Source organism: Artemia franciscana, chromosome 11, assembly GCF_032884065.1.
Source record: "Artemia franciscana chromosome 11, ASM3288406v1, whole genome shotgun sequence".
In the NCBI taxonomy this organism is placed as follows: Eukaryota; Metazoa; Arthropoda; class Branchiopoda; order Anostraca; family Artemiidae; genus Artemia; species Artemia franciscana.
This window is the reverse complement of record NC_088873.1, coordinates 33,788,650-33,804,482: the sequence shown is the minus strand read 5'-3', so window position 1 is coordinate 33,804,482 and position 15,833 is coordinate 33,788,650. Positions and strand designations below refer to the sequence as shown.

The 15,833-nt window shown below is 33.7% G+C and overlaps 1 protein-coding gene across 1 annotated transcript in view; it reads left to right on the top strand.

The window, feature by feature from the left end:
- The first annotated feature begins 484 nt into the window (after positions 1–484).
- Positions 485–15,833, top strand: part of LOC136033122 (nuclear pore complex protein Nup160 homolog) — a 47,888-nt gene continuing 32,539 nt past the window's right edge. Inside the window, exons 1-2 of the mRNA XM_065713752.1 lie at positions 485–603; positions 10,942–11,242. Coding sequence (XP_065569824.1) covers positions 541–603; positions 10,942–11,242 — 364 coding nt within the window. The 5' untranslated portion in view covers positions 485–540. The remainder of the gene's footprint in view (positions 604–10,941; positions 11,243–15,833) is intronic.

Below are 15,833 nucleotides of genomic sequence, written 5' to 3'. Positions count from 1 at the left end.
ACAGGTTGTGTCCCTAATCAGAAGCTCGTATCATCTTTTTCGCAATCCTTGGCTGAAAGATGTTTTTCACAAATGACTGAATTTTGTTACGAACTCTGTCGTGATCTTTTGGTTCTAATTGAAGTTTTGAATATGAGACACAAGTTTGTTGGCCTTCAAAGTAGAGATGAAATAGCAATAAATGCCACAATCAAAGCTGCTTTTAGTCAACATACTCTAGCTTTTTGGCTGATGAAATGGCTCTGCGAAACACCATCTTCTAACTTGCAAGCGATGGTAAAACATATTCATGCTAAAAAGTTACCATTGGTAAAAGAAGTTGCAGAAATATACAATTTTAGTGGTACGGAAAACAGCAAAAATCTGACTGACCTCTATCTTATGAGCTATGGCTCTAAGATGGCAGCATTGAATATAAGACGTGAAATTCCTTAGATGTCACCATTGATGTCCTCCTTCAAGCAATCGGACGGAGAATAATTGTACAGCTTTTAGCTCAGCCGGTCAAGCTCTTAATTGCTTTCATATCTTCTTGTGAATATGTGGCTCTACAGACTTATATTCATTATGCAGAGAAGCAATTTACGAATGGAAACCAGTCTGGTAAGTAAAACTGCACCATCGAAAATTCTATACTCTAGTCAGGATTATAGTCCAAAAATGACAGTTTTGTCACCATTTTAGGTTACATTAAAAAGAAACATTCCAGCCTACATAGAAATGAAAATCAAAGTCAGATAATTGGCTATAAATGCATATCTTTTGCTTGACAAAAAAAGTACTAATTAAACAAATGATGTAATACAAAAGCCAAATTCTGTCAACATTCTTAAAATAGACAATACTTTGTCTGCTGGTTTTGTAAAATAAAATAAACAAATAAATAAATTATACTATTTTCAATTAGTAAAGAATAAATTTAAAATAATATATCATATATTATTGAACCAGCTATAACTTTATGTAAATTGATTTGTCGTTATTTTTTTCTCAAGAAAAGCACTAAATTTGTCCGTGGAAATTTCCATTCTACCATTTTTTTATGTGAAAAAAAGGATTGGTCACGATTCGGGAAAGTCCGTTTTTCCCTCCCAGCCTCTTAATATTCTTCATAAATCGTCTACTGACTGAAGATTAAAAGAGATTAAAGATACTTTTGAAGTTTTCATGGGGGGTATATAGTAAAACTATTTAAAAGTAGACTGACTGTTTAATTATTAATTAATTTATTAATTATTCGTATAATGATATTAATTCCTGGTTTTGTTTTTCATTGTTATCAAACAGTTCGTGGTAACGAACTGTAGTAAGGAGCGACCCGGCTTAATAGTAACCAAAACTCTAAAAAATGGAATTTTGATATCAGTAGTTACATCAAAAGAATCGCATTTTAATGCTTATTTCAAATATTGAAGTTTCATCAAGTTTAGTCTTACCCATCAAAAGTTACGAGCCTGAGAAAATCTGCCTTATTTTAGAAAACAGGGGGAAACACCCCATAAAAGTCATAGAATCTTAACGAAAATTACACCATCAGATTCAGCGTATCAGAGAACCCTACTGTAGAGGTTTCAAGCTCCCATCTACAAAAATGTGGAATTTTGTATTTTGTTAAGAATACATTTAGCCAAACTGGAGAAAATATTGGAATTGAAACTGCTTCCATTGACTTCAGGAAAGAGTTTACTGAAGCTGATTTAAAAGGACTTACCGAGCTTGTGAAAGTTTTCGAAGCCTTAGAAAAAGAAGAGCCCGTTGAGCAAAAAAGAGCACCCGTTGATGAAATCGTCAAGGAAAAAGAATTCCTGAATGACCAACGGTCTTCGTCAGAAAATGTTGTTCAAGATCAATATGCACCCTCTAATACATTGACTTCATTGATCGATGAGCGAATCAAAATAAAAGTAAAAGGGACTCAAGATGAGGGAGAAGACGAACCCATTTCTTATTCTGGTGGGAAGAATACAGGCAAATCAAGTTATAAAATGTTAAAAAGGAAAGAGGGCAAAGAGAAACCCCAAAAGGCTATTGAAAAGGAAGAAAAACCTATTCCTCGCAGTGTTAAGAAGAGAAGCCAAATGAGAGACAAGCTTTTAGAAGCTTTTGAGCAAGCAAGCAAGCTTGAGAAAGTTTTTAAAGCTGTAGAGAAAGGAGAATACAGGGAAGAAGAGGTTCTCCCTATTGCAAAAATAGTGGAGACTCCCGAATTCTTTACGGATTACCAAGCTATGGAAAATGGAGAAGACCCAATAGAAGCATTTCAAGCTTTGCTCAGAATAACGGAAACCTTTAAAGCTCACATAGATTTCTAAGCTATGGAAAAAGGAGAAGACATTGAAAAAGAAATAGAAGCTTATCTTAGAACCCAAGCAGATGCTCGAGTTTCCAAAATAGGAAAAAAAAAACACAAAAGAGGACAAAATCTTGATGGAACAGTAAGATCTTCTCAAGTAAAAAAAAGGACCAAGAAGAAAACAAGGACAATGATTTAGTTTCTTTAACAGATTTTGCTTATTCACACCAGCAAACGCCTAAAAGAGCGTATAAAAGTAAAAAGAAATGAGGGGGTGAATGGTTTTGTTGTAAAAAACCAATCAATGGCATGGAGCTAACCCGCCACAAGATTTTTTTTTAAATTGTCTTCTTAGAGTTTAATATAACTAAATTATTTATACAAATTTTTACTTTTTCTTCTATGAAGTTAATGAAACCAACCGTTGTATATATATATATATATATATATATATATATATATATATATATATATATATATATATATATATATATATATATATATATATATATATATATATATATATATGTATATATATATATATATATATATATATATATATATATATATATATATATATATATATATATATATATATATATATATATATATATATTACATAAATATATATATATATATATATTACCTAAATATATATATATATATATATATATATATATATATATATATATATATATATATATATATATATATATATATATATATATAAATATGTATATGATTGGTCTACTGTCATTAGTTCTTTACCGTATTCACATTTTTTCTGATATTTTGACAAATATGAACTCACTGATCGATATAAAAGTTGTTCGCAAATGTTCATGAGACATTCAAAATGCTTAGTCTTTTTCCTTCTAGCTTGGCAAAAAGTAAAGGGTGATTAAAAAGAACACCAGCTTTGAATCCGCAATACATATTTCTGTTTTTAAGAAACCAACAAATCACACTCGTTTCTTCCGATGCAGTTGAGACTATACGTGAAACACAATATCGGACATATGACTCCCCATATGAGCCCCACAAGCACTAGTTCTGTCCATGAAATTAATGATCACTTGCTCACACATTTCCCCGTCAACTTTGTTGTGAATACGTTCAAGTTCTTGTTTGTGTTTCAATAGATACATATTTCTTTTTTTTGTAAACTCGTGATTTAGTGTACTCTAATAGGACAAATTCACAGGTGTCAAAATTGCGGTGGATAGGCTGGTCTCCTCGTAACGGTATTAGTCTTTCTGGGAAATTTTCACATTGTGGAGCGTTTGTGTCTCCTGGAGTGTAGCAAGTTGTCAGTTTTTTTTTTTTTTTTTGTTAGCCAGACATTTTCAGTGTTCAGTTGATTCAACTGGGGTCAAAGAAAATTATTGAGCATCTTAAGATAACGAAATCCTTTCAACGTGATGAACCCTTACTTAGTCATCTTCGAAAAAATGGACCAATTAAACACCTACTCCACCTTAATCTCCAAAACGTGACTCGGGCTTTTGATTTATTGTGTGGACTCTGATTTTTGTCAAATATCTTGACTAGCCTACGAACACTTTTGGCTTGATCAGTTTCCACGAAAGTTTCACCATTTTTGTAGGGATTTTTAACGATCAACACTCGCTGTTCTGTACAGTATCTTTCCAAGATTATAACTATAGACCACAAAGATCAAACTGGAGAACCAAAGCACAACATCAAAAAAATGCAGCATCAAAAAATTACAAAAATTACACTTACTTTTATGTGTAATAAAACAACTTGTAAAAACCAACAAATAAAAATAGGTGGATTTTCAAATCCTGGGTTCCTTTTGAAACACCCCTTATTTTTTTAACTAATTCAATGAACAGTAAAAACCAAAAATGGGTAGCTTTTTATGGGGCTGTGACAGCCATCGTGGAATTGGTTGTGGCTTTCGGTGATGGCGAAAGAGCACTCAAAAAGGACCGACACACAGATGATATGAAGTTTATTGTAGGCAGGTTAGCTTAAAAATAAATTGGATTTTAAATTCAGAAACAGTCAATTGCTCTGACTACTAATGTTCATTGCAGAACCAAGCCACCTGAGACTACCACAGCTGCGGACGCTTCTCCACTGAGTCTCCTCAAAGGTTTCCCTTTTCCCCCCTCGGGAAGTTTCAGTTCATTTTAAATATTTCATTATATCCTTTTTTCATCCCATTAAAGGAGAATTTACTTTTCGTTAGGCACCAGATGCATCGTCAAGAAGAAACAAAATTGCATAATTTTTATCGAAATGAAATCAAAATGACATCCTTCAGCCGTAAAACTTGTCTTATTCCAGGGCTGTTCAACATCGATTGGAGGGCAATCAGCCCTCCTCTTTAGCGCATAATTTTTCAATCGCTACGAATCAAAATTTAAGATAGGTATTTTGTCCAGCATAGCCACACAGTCCTGTAATTGTATCTGTAGAGGAGGTATAAAACTAATTAAATACTACTATTTGTGTCCAGATTTTTAAAAGGCTCTGTGTTGTTAAAAATTGGTGAAAAAAGTTTCTCCAGTATGCAAAAAGCAGGCCAAATTATAAGTTCTTAAATGAAAACCGAAAGATTTACGCTATCATTTTCTTTATCCCTGAAAAGACTATGTCAATATAAAGCGAAATGAAATTAATTAAAAAAAAAACTTTTCCCACAAAATAAGGTTTCAAGGAAAAATAAAAACTCCATTCAACCAAAAATAAGAGAAAACTAAGGCAAATAATCTACCAAGCCTAAAACTACAACAAGTCAGCATCGATGAATAAATGAAACCCAAAACGAACAGAATTACAATAAATAACCGAGTTCAACTCAAAACGAGCAGAAACTAACATAAGTAGCTCTCAAAACCGTTATGCCTTCCCAAGACATAATTTTCACTTAAATAAATAATTTGGCCTTACAGTATTGGAAGGCACAGTATTGGCCTTACAGTAAGGAAGGCAGAGCTAAAGAGCTGAAAGAAGCAGAAGAGCTTTAGCTCTGCAGAGCAGAGCTAAAAGAAGGCAGAGTTAAAAAGATATTTCGATAAAGATTCCCGCTAACCCGCCCTCAATAAAGTTTAGTTTCGCCTTTTCCACGGAGATTTGCGGAAGAAACGAAAGTGCCAAGCTGCCAAGTTTTCCTTTGTCTTTTTGTTTTTATTCATTGACTGAATATTGTCTTTGTTTTGTTTTTTTTCTAGTTTTACAATCGTATGTGTTTGTCTATCTAAAGGGGACTACTGCATCGAACCATACGTTGATTCCTTCACGTGAAATTTTGTTGAATTGATAAAAGCTAGTGCAAAGAGGGCATAGCTACAGTATATGGCCTTCCCAAGACCAGAACATAATTTGCACTTAACTAAATAAAAATTAAATGTTTTCACTTTTATAACTTTAATAAGTTAATATCTGTCTCACAACTACCGTTTCTTCACGAACGTCGTTTGGCTTTAATCTGTAAATCTAGCCAATTTCTTCTTAGCACTGAAAAACATAGAGATACTACCACCAGTAATGAGGAATAAAATGAATACAAGGTCAGCTAGCAAAGTAAGACTGGAATTGCCTACTACAAGAACAAACCGTTTTGCCAATTCGTTCGTTTCTTTTTACATGTCAGCGTTTAATAAGCTATAATCTCGTGTTTTTTTCTTTTCCTTGTTTTCGTTGTAAGTACTAGCGGAATTTAGTTGGAATTTTATTCTAAGCTGCGATTGCTTGTATAAATAAAGCTTGAGAGCAAAGAGCGAATGTTTGCTAGGGACCAGAACCTTCGTATAATTCAAAAAACAAAATCAAGTTTGATCTGATGCAGTAAATACATACATAAGCAATAACCATTCTCTTCGAAATTCAAGGAAAACTAAACAAAAACTATAAAAATATTTAACAATAAAACTTCTCAACGAGAATCAAATGTAAACCAGAATTGAAAAAACATTAGCATTATTACTTCAAGGAAGCTCTACTAAGACTGACTACAGAATTATTAGTATTATGCAATCGCTAGATTACTCAAAATTTGTTTACTTTTTAAAATTTATCTTACTTTTGTTTTGAATGTTTTTTCCGCTTTTTAGAATGCTCTATGTGGGAAACTTCTTAGACCCTCTGCTACCTAGCAACTGTAAGGTCAGTTATATACCTATCAACTCTTCTACGTTTGTCCTGGTGCTGAAATTACCGTATTCTGCTTGTTTTTTTTTTACTATTAGTAACGGACGAAGAAAAATTACAATTTCAAAAAGTAAAATGTATCTTTAACCTTGGAATGTTTTTTTCTTGGAATGAGTGTTTAGAAATTCAGGGAAATTTTGGCTTAGTGACATTTGACCATAATCATTTTATAAATGGTTTTATCTTCCATTCTAGATTCCTCCATTCATATGCTCCTTCTTCACCTGAATCTGTTCAAAGTATTCCACTTAACTCCCTCCTATGAAATTCTAGTTTTCTCTTGATCATATCTCTTTGAATTCTTCTTACCCTATTCGAGGAAGCCCTAGATTTCCCTCGGTCCTTTAGAAGAACAAAAAGAAAGATTTTGGTTATTTACCATTCTTCATTCGTAAAACTTGACTTATTCGTCTTAACCCTTACTTCAAAATAGGCCTAAAAAGTGGAATAGAACATTTTTCGTGTGGTTTCTTGTTTGATTTAAAGTTATTCAAACGAGTTCCTCAAACCACCTTTAGACAATTCCTCTGAAAAGCATTTTGCATATCTTCCTCAGTCTTTCAAAGCATCCACGTTTCAAGGATATACTCCATTTTTATCATTATTTTGACTTTCAGTATCCTAGTAGTAGTTTGAGGACTTATCTTCCAAATTTTTTCCCCAAAAAAGTTCATTCTTGGCTATTCTACTTTTTACCTGTTTACTGTAGCCATCATCCTTGCTAAAATGCTACGTAGATAAGTGAAGCTGTCCAGATTTTCGTTTAGGATGTATACTTGAGGCAAAACTTTATTTAAAAGAATTCATTTTACATAGTTTTCATATATGCATTCATCACACATACATGATACATACCGTAGATAAATACATCAATCGATAAATCATAGAACTTTCATGCATATGTAGCCCATACATACAAATATATATACATATATATATATATATATATATATATATATATATATATATATATATATATATATATATATATATATATATATATATATATATATATATATATATATATATATATATATATATATATATATATATATATACTAGCTGTTGGGGTGGCGCTTCGCGCCACCCCAACACCTAGTTGGTGGGGGCGCTTCGCGCCCCCCCCAAGCCCCCCCGCGCGCGTAAGTCGTTACGCGCCATAATAGTTACGCGCCATTGTAGTTGTGTCCCTATGTCCCACCTGTGAATATAGATATATATATATATATATGGTTTTAACTACGTAAAACTTGCGAATATACAACATTCTTTGCTGTCCCATTGTCTTTGCATATAAATAGATTGTCAGGTTATCCCCCTGTTTCCCCCGGTGTCCCCGTTGTAGTTGTGTCCCTGTGTCCCGGTCGTCATTTATATTCCCTGTGTCCCGGGTCCCGGTCATCATTTGTATCCCGGTGTCCCGGTCTGTATATACATTCGTTTTTTAGTTTTGTTTTTCTCCTTTATTTTTTTCCTTTTTTTTTCTTTTTTAGCTTATTTAGATTTTTAGATTTTTTAGTTTTTTTTATTAGTTTTTAGTTTTTATTTCTTTTTAGTTTTTTTGTCCCGGTCGTCATTTATATCCCCCTGTTTCCCCCGGTGTCCCCGTTGTAGTTGTGTCCCTGTGTCCCGGTCGTTATTTATATTCCCTGTGTCCCGGTCGTCATTTGTATCCCGGTGTACCGGTCTGTATATACATTCGTTTTTTAGTTTTGTTTTTCGCCTTTATTTTTTTCCTTTTTTTTTCTTTTTTAGTTTATTTAGATTTTTAGATTTTTTAGTTTTTTTATTAGTTTTTAGTTTTTTTTTCTTTTTAGTTTTTTTGTAGTTTTTACCTTCTTTTTAGTTTTGTTAATTTTTTTTTTTACTTGTGTCCTGGTCGTCATTTATACTCCCTGTGTCCCGGTGCTTTGTTGATTGCTAATCGAACATTCCTTTTGTCCTGGTCGCTTTCTCTTTGAGTGTCGTCATTTATTTTTTTCTTTTTTAGTTCTTTTAGTTTTTACCTTTTTTAGTTTTTTTTTAGTTTTTAGTTTTTTTAGTTTTTTACCTTTTTTTAGTTTTTTTAGTTTTTTAGCTTTTTTATTTTTTTTATTAGTTTTTAGTTTTTTTGTAGTTTTTGCCTTTTTTTTTAGTTTTTTGTCCTGGTCGCTTTCTCTTTGAGTGTCGTCATTTATTAGTTTTTTCCTTTTTTTTTTAGTTTTTTATTGGTTTTTACCTTTATTTTAGCTTATTTTTCAGTTTTTTCCTTTTTTTTAGTTTTTTTTTATTTTTTATTTTTTTTAGTTTTTTACCTTTTTTTAGTTTTTTTAGTTTTTTTAGTTTTTTAGCTTTTTTACTTTTTTTATTAGTTTTTAGTTTTTTTTTGTAGTTTTTGCCTTTTTTTAGTTTTTTCAGTTTTTTTTTTAGTTTTTTATTGGTTTTTACCTTTATAGTTTTTTTAGTTTTTTAGCTTTTTTATTTTTTTTATTAGTTTTTAGTTTTTTTTGTAGTTTTTGCCTTTTTTTAGTTTTTTCAGTTTTGACGTCACCTAATCCAGTTTTTTCAGGTGACGTCACCTGACACATCCATCCACACATCCATCCACACATCCACAGACAGACAACTTATTTTTATATATATAGATTAGTGTTAGTTTGATATGGGTATTATATATGCACCCCCACAATTGCTGCCATACATACATAATTCGTACAATGCATACTAGTATGTATTTATGATGTGTATATAATACACACACAAACATATTATGCTTCGTGTGTGATACACACAAGTCACACATGCATGCACATACATGATACAAACATACATGCATGATTATTTGTTGTACATGCACAATACATGCATCGAATCTAAACGGTATTGGGTCGCAACTAATAAAGGAAAGTATGGTATGGGGAGGCGTCCTCAATGTTTGACATCAAAGTTGACACTCTTGCTTCGACGACATGGTTTTGAAAAACAGTTAGTGCTGTACACTTGTGAAGTTTGAAAGTATATCTTGAATAGTCTCGTCTAAAATTTGAGTATTTTTCATTCTTTCGACGGAAACAAACTTTTTAAATACCAATATCAGACTTTTCTTTTTGTTCAATGCTGATGTAGCCTAGTAATGCCCCATTGACAATGAGACGCTAATATCGAGATTTAGCTAGCCCTAATTTGAGCCACTCATGTTTCTCACGGAATTTACTGATTGGCTGAAAAACTATAAAAACCCTGATTGGCTTGGTGTAAGTAAAATCTCAGTGTGAATAGGTTTAATAATAAGTAATTAGTAATTCCATAATTACGTAGTTCCATGCATGTTAAGCAGCAACAGGTGAATGAAGTTTAATATTAGCTTTAAAAACTAAGAACCTGAGAAAATTTTATCAATTAAAAAAAGACAGAAAAACCACCCAAAATCATCAATTGATCTCGGTGAAAATCAATATATCAGATTCAGCATATCAGAGAACCCTAGTGTAAAGATTTCAAGCTCTTATATATAAGTTGAGGGATTTTGCTTTTATTTTCCAAAAGAAAGATCATGGATGTGTGTTTTATGTTTTTTATGTTTTTCCCAGGGATGACTGCATTTAACCAATGTGCCTAGAATATCGGGAGAGGACTCATTACATCGGAAATCAAATTTTCTAGTGTTTAGAGTGACCAAAAAGGTTGAAGGGTAGCTAGCCCCCCTTCCACGTCCTTTCTTCTCCGAAGTTGTTCGGTAAAAATATTGGTATAGCCATTTTATCTAGCATAGTTGAAAGGTTGAGTAACTATGCCTTTGGGGATAGTATGACAACTTCCCCACCCCTAAAGTCCCTGTAGAAACGGCTTTAAGTTACAAAACTTACCCATTGTTTAATATTTTTCAACTATGATTGTATTGTCCGGAGGGATTCTTACGGGGAAGTTTTCTTTGAGGGGAGAGAATTCATGAATGTTTCTTTAATCGTTGTTTGTCTGAAAAACGATTAGGAATAAACAAAAACAAGTTACTTTGACTGAAAGTAAAGAACAATGAAAAGAAATAATTCCGCATATGAAGTGGTTGCTCTCCTGCTCAATACCTTGCTTTTTACGCTAAAGTTTGACTGTTTTTGTCCCAACTCCATAGGGACAACTCCTGAAACTCAAGGGCCGTTTAATTTGAATTAGGAAGACTTTCTAAAAGTGCCAAAAAACGTTCCTGTGACGAGCACGGTATTGAGGAAGAGGGTAACGCCTTCATATACGGAAGAATTTCTGTTTGCTTTGAGTTTTAATGTTGCTCCTTTCAGTTAAAAAAAAACAAATTTTTTTATTATTGAAAGAGTAATGGTTGTTTAAGAAACAGGCGACATAAATATATAAGATTATGGATAAAATCTTGGTCAGGTATTCTTTTAAGCTGTTTTTATTTAACCACCTAAAAAACTTGAGAGACTTTTCAAAGAGTTAAAAAAAACTTTTTACCATTAAAGATTTCTTTTCAGTCAACATTGTGGTGCAAGTTATTTTGGTCATGTTTGGCCTTGGGACAGAACGTCGAAGCCTACTCTGCCCTCGAGTTGAATCCCGATAAATCTCAAACAAGTGACCTTCTACGCTCATTTCTATTTGACCTACTGGAACGAGGCAATGCCAAAGAGCTGCTAAACTACTCTTACAGTGGAATGGAGAGCTGCATATTTGAGTATATGCTTTCACGTGCTAGATCATTACCTATTGGCGAAGCGAAGGACTATTATAACTTTCTTTACTCTTTGAATATTACGAAGAATAACCCTAAACAAGGTAAGCTTGAGCTTAAGATCTGCGATGGGACTTGAGAACTAACCCCTTACCTCCCCCACCCCTCCACACACAACCATGTTGGGCTTGAAGAAAGACCTAATGCAAGCCTGTTTTCACGTTGTTCTTGTGATTCCTCAGCACGCTTTCTTTTGTTACTTTCTCTTTTAGCCGCAAGCCTATTGGCATTAACTCTTTGGGCAGCTTCCTCGGCTGTTTCTTCTGCCATAGTAGGATTTATACTAAAATTTATCTTTGAATTGCCCCCGTATATACTTATAATGACTTCATATACAAAGCCTTATATACTTATAATGATGTCATATGCGTACAAACATACAACTTATTTTTATATATATAGATAATCAAACTCAGTAATTTTTGCTACTACATTATCGACGCTGACAGACAGCTCTTCCTCTTCCCATTTAATCTGCCATCAGCGGTCCAGTGTACATTGCCCTGGAACACGTATTTTGGCAGAAACGTTCTCAAAATGCCTTTGAAGCCAACTTGAGACTTCGAAACCAACTTTGAAATCAACTTGTAATTTCTAAAATCATCTAATTTATCTAATAGTATAATAGTATTTATCCTAAGTCTTATAAGTACAACATTACACTACTAATAACTGATTTTTATATATGTACTAGAATAAATTAATTTAAAGTTAGATTTTTTAAAAGTTAGCGTTACAAAGGTGCAGCGAAGTTTTGTGTTCAAGAGAAATCAGACTTGTCTACCCGTGAAAAAATCTAATGTCGCTTATGTTTCTACTTGTTTAAATGTTCTCCGGAGCACTTGCATCTTGGTCCGGCTTTGTCTGACGGTTGAGATAGGGAATGATTGTACTGTCTAAATTGGCATTCATTGACCAAGGTTAACAAAACGGGGTATAGGTAATATCTCAAGATCGGTTCGGGAAATCGAGTTGAAATTTTTGGGAGGTTCTGTGAAGTCAAATAAACATGAATTGTTGACTTGGGGAAGGGGGCAAAGCTAAATCTAAAAACACTAAGCGTGTTAAGCCTGTAAGAATAACATATTTGCAATATCTTGGGAACAGCTTTAGAAATCTAGCTCCCAATTTCTGGTAGTGGGGTTGGGGAGGGGGCTTCAAATTTTGTGTTGGGGAAGGAGTGGCTAAATTTATGGTCTCCAAAACATCTGATCGCCTTTGCACTAGAACTTTCATTGCGAATTACAATTTTGTCTCGTCTAAATAGCGACTTAAATCCAAAGACATTATGGGGTACGAATCAATGAAAATAGCGTATCAGCAATATCTCTGACATGGCTTGAGATATCAAGTTTAAGCCTTCAGGGAATTTTATAAGGACGAAGTGAGCCTAAAATTTTTACTTATTGAGAATGAACAGGGGCGGGGGGATTTTTTTTTCGACCTAGCTTTTATGCTTTATAACCCTCTCTAAGACCTATTATCTATTCATGGTAAACTAGCAAGGTAGTAAACCAAGACAAACTGTATGTTGCCGGGTGATCAAAATATCGTATCTGCAGTATCCTCAGAATGGCTTTGGGGATCGAGCTGAAAATTTCAGAAGGGGGAAGGGGTGGAGAGGGAAAGGATTTAAAGTTCTGGTGTCGAATCTATTTAAACTTTTAGCTCTATGAGTCCCTATTGGACTAGAATCTGTTTGCGGTGAAGTAGTAATGTAGAACGAAACAAAAGAAACCATGTTAACCATTTTATTAACGTGTCGTATCTGTAATATCTCCTGAACAGTTTGGGAACTGAGTTTCAATAGGATTTGTAGGACCAAGTAAACCTTGAATCTTGGATAGAGGTAAATATAAAGAAACTATGTTTTCTTGCTATCAAACCAGTAAATCTGGGAAATTTTGGTAATAACAGGTGAGAATTGAGCTGAAACTTATTGAGTATTGGGGGGGGGGAGGAGGAGGCAAAAGTCTTCATGTTTTGTATTTGTAGATATGTATTGCCAAAAAATGTATGCCTCCTTTTTACCTAAAACATTTGAACAATTTGGCTAAATTGAACTTTGAATCTGTTTACGTGAAGTAGTTAGGTGAATCAAGATGACTCTTATAGACAGAAATAAACATAAAAACCCGATATTTTTATTCACCTAGTTACTTCACTGTGAGCGGTTTTGATTGTTTTGGGCTAAAATGCTAAACAATTTGAGATGCACAAAAAAAAGTCAAATATCTCATCTCTGCAATAAGCTTTGAAATGACATTAGCAAGTTTCTTCGCCAGGTAGGTTGGTGTAATGAAAATAGATTCAAAACTAAAGTTGGATGCATTAGTCTGTGACCTCCCAAAATTGGCCCAAAATTGTGTTCGCCATAGGGATACAACTTACACTGCTAGGTAGACCTGAATGAAAGCAGAATATTTTGAATATTGGTTGCATCTACAGGTTATACCTGTGTCAACAAGTTTGTTTTTCTCAAACTGTCTTAGACTAACATGATATGCTGCTAAAAAGAAGTGAACCTAAAAAACAACGAAGGGCATTTAAAAAAATGCTCTATCGATTTATGACGCCCAAAGTAGGCCCAAATATGCTCCATCCTCCATCAAATAACGTAGTGAGCAAGTATGCTGGGACATACAAACTTAAGAGAAAAAAAAAATACTTTGAAGAAACGTGGGTGGCATTAATTCATGAAATGGTCCAAAAATAGACCAAACGGCTTTTTTCTCCAATCTATATGAAGTTTTCAGAGTAACTAGAACGTTCAGATTAACCTTAGCGAGAACAATGAATTTTGGAAGAAGAACGTGGTTTATCGGTTCTTAGTTTGAAAAATTGGATTTTTTTGCGCCAATCTGATTTAAGTTTTCAGGCCTTGGGAACACCTCAATTAAAACTTTAGAACGAAGAGAGTCCCAATTGAGGCAAAAATTAAGGAAGCAAATCAGGTTGGACTGATTTTTGACGTCCTTTTATTGTTATTATTACTATATTATTATTACAGACAAGTATACTTTTTAATAAATTACAGAGACTTGTAATTTTAAAGGAAAAAAATCCATAACAAAGAAGACCATTAAAAGATTATTTAAATGAAATGATGGATTAAAATATGTGTTTATCCAAAGGGATCCACAGGATGAAGGTTAGGATGGCTTCAGAACCGTAGAAAGACGAAAATCACGCAGATTTTCATTTGGTATGATAGTAAGGCCTTTCCATCTACCCCCGTGATACCCAACTTGGGGTCCAGGCCCCACCGATGAGGCATGGCAATATTTTGGTGGGTTATGGGCATAACGTGCATTCTTTGGTTGATTTTACTTTAGAGCCTTAATTTAAAAAAACAAACAAAAAACATCTAGATAAATGAGGTCACACTCGTGTGCATATAAAGAGCCAGAATATACATAATAGTATAGCAATGACGCCATACATTGCGTAAAAGGTGTTGTTGTATTTAGATAATATTTTTCACAAGTATAAAGTATGCCTACAGGAAGATTGAAAAAAGATACCAAGCTAATGGTCTTTTAAGCTTCCTTCAGGTGTATGCAGGTAAAATTTTGACTTGCAAAATTTAAATGTTATGGGGAGGGCATCATGGTCTTAGAAATGCCTTGTTATGGCACTGCCCAAAATTGGATGGGACGCTCTGATCTATCCAAAATATGCTAGTAAAACAATTATCACAAATTTATTACACAAAGCTATTGTTGATCGAAAGCTTCGATTGAATTATCAAATTTTGTCTAACATTTAAATTACAGTCCAATATTTTGATTCTTTAGCAGAAAATCTGAGAACTTTTCAAATATTCTTGATAAAACCATGTTTACTAAAAGTGAATAAATTCAAATTAAAAGATCGTTTTTAAAAGAGAAGTTTATCAAAGAAAAGTAAAGAGCCATATTAAATCACAGGAGGAGTAAACACAAGCAGACGAAACTAGCAAAATTAAAGGACTGTAATAATTCAAGCTTGAAACGAATAGTTATTACCATCAATGAATAAATGAAACGCAAAATGAACATAAATTTAAAATTAACAATCACATCTTCCGTAAAGATAACAGTTACAGCTATAGATGAATTAACACTTCCTAAAACTAGCAGTTAAAACTAGAAGTTAAAATGAATAATCAAGTCAAACTCAAAACGACCAGAAATTACCACATATAGGAGTCATGCTTCCGCCCCTAAATCTCTTATGGGCTTAACGTCATTTACCTTTATTGAAACTTGACTTTGACTTACTTTGACTTATGTCACCTGCCAGAAGTGGCTCAGTATAGATAGTGATGTCAGCCTCCTCCAACTCGTGCGATCAGCAGCTAACGCTGGTGCATCGTGGACATCGATGTTTACCAACTTCAAGTATTTTGAAAGACTATCGGGCCATCGATGTCTCGGTCTGCCGCGGGATCGTTTCCAGCAGGCTTTTGCGGGGTTAAAGCCCAGCACGATTTTTGCAAGTAGGTGTGATGGTATTCTAAGGCGATGACCGTAGACCGTACCATCGTACTGTGCGCTCCGCAATTTGGATGGAAAACAGTGCAACTTCTGTAGCAACTTCTCGTTGTTGACTAAGTTGAGCCATCTCAGGTCTTCTATCCTCTTTAGGTTTTAC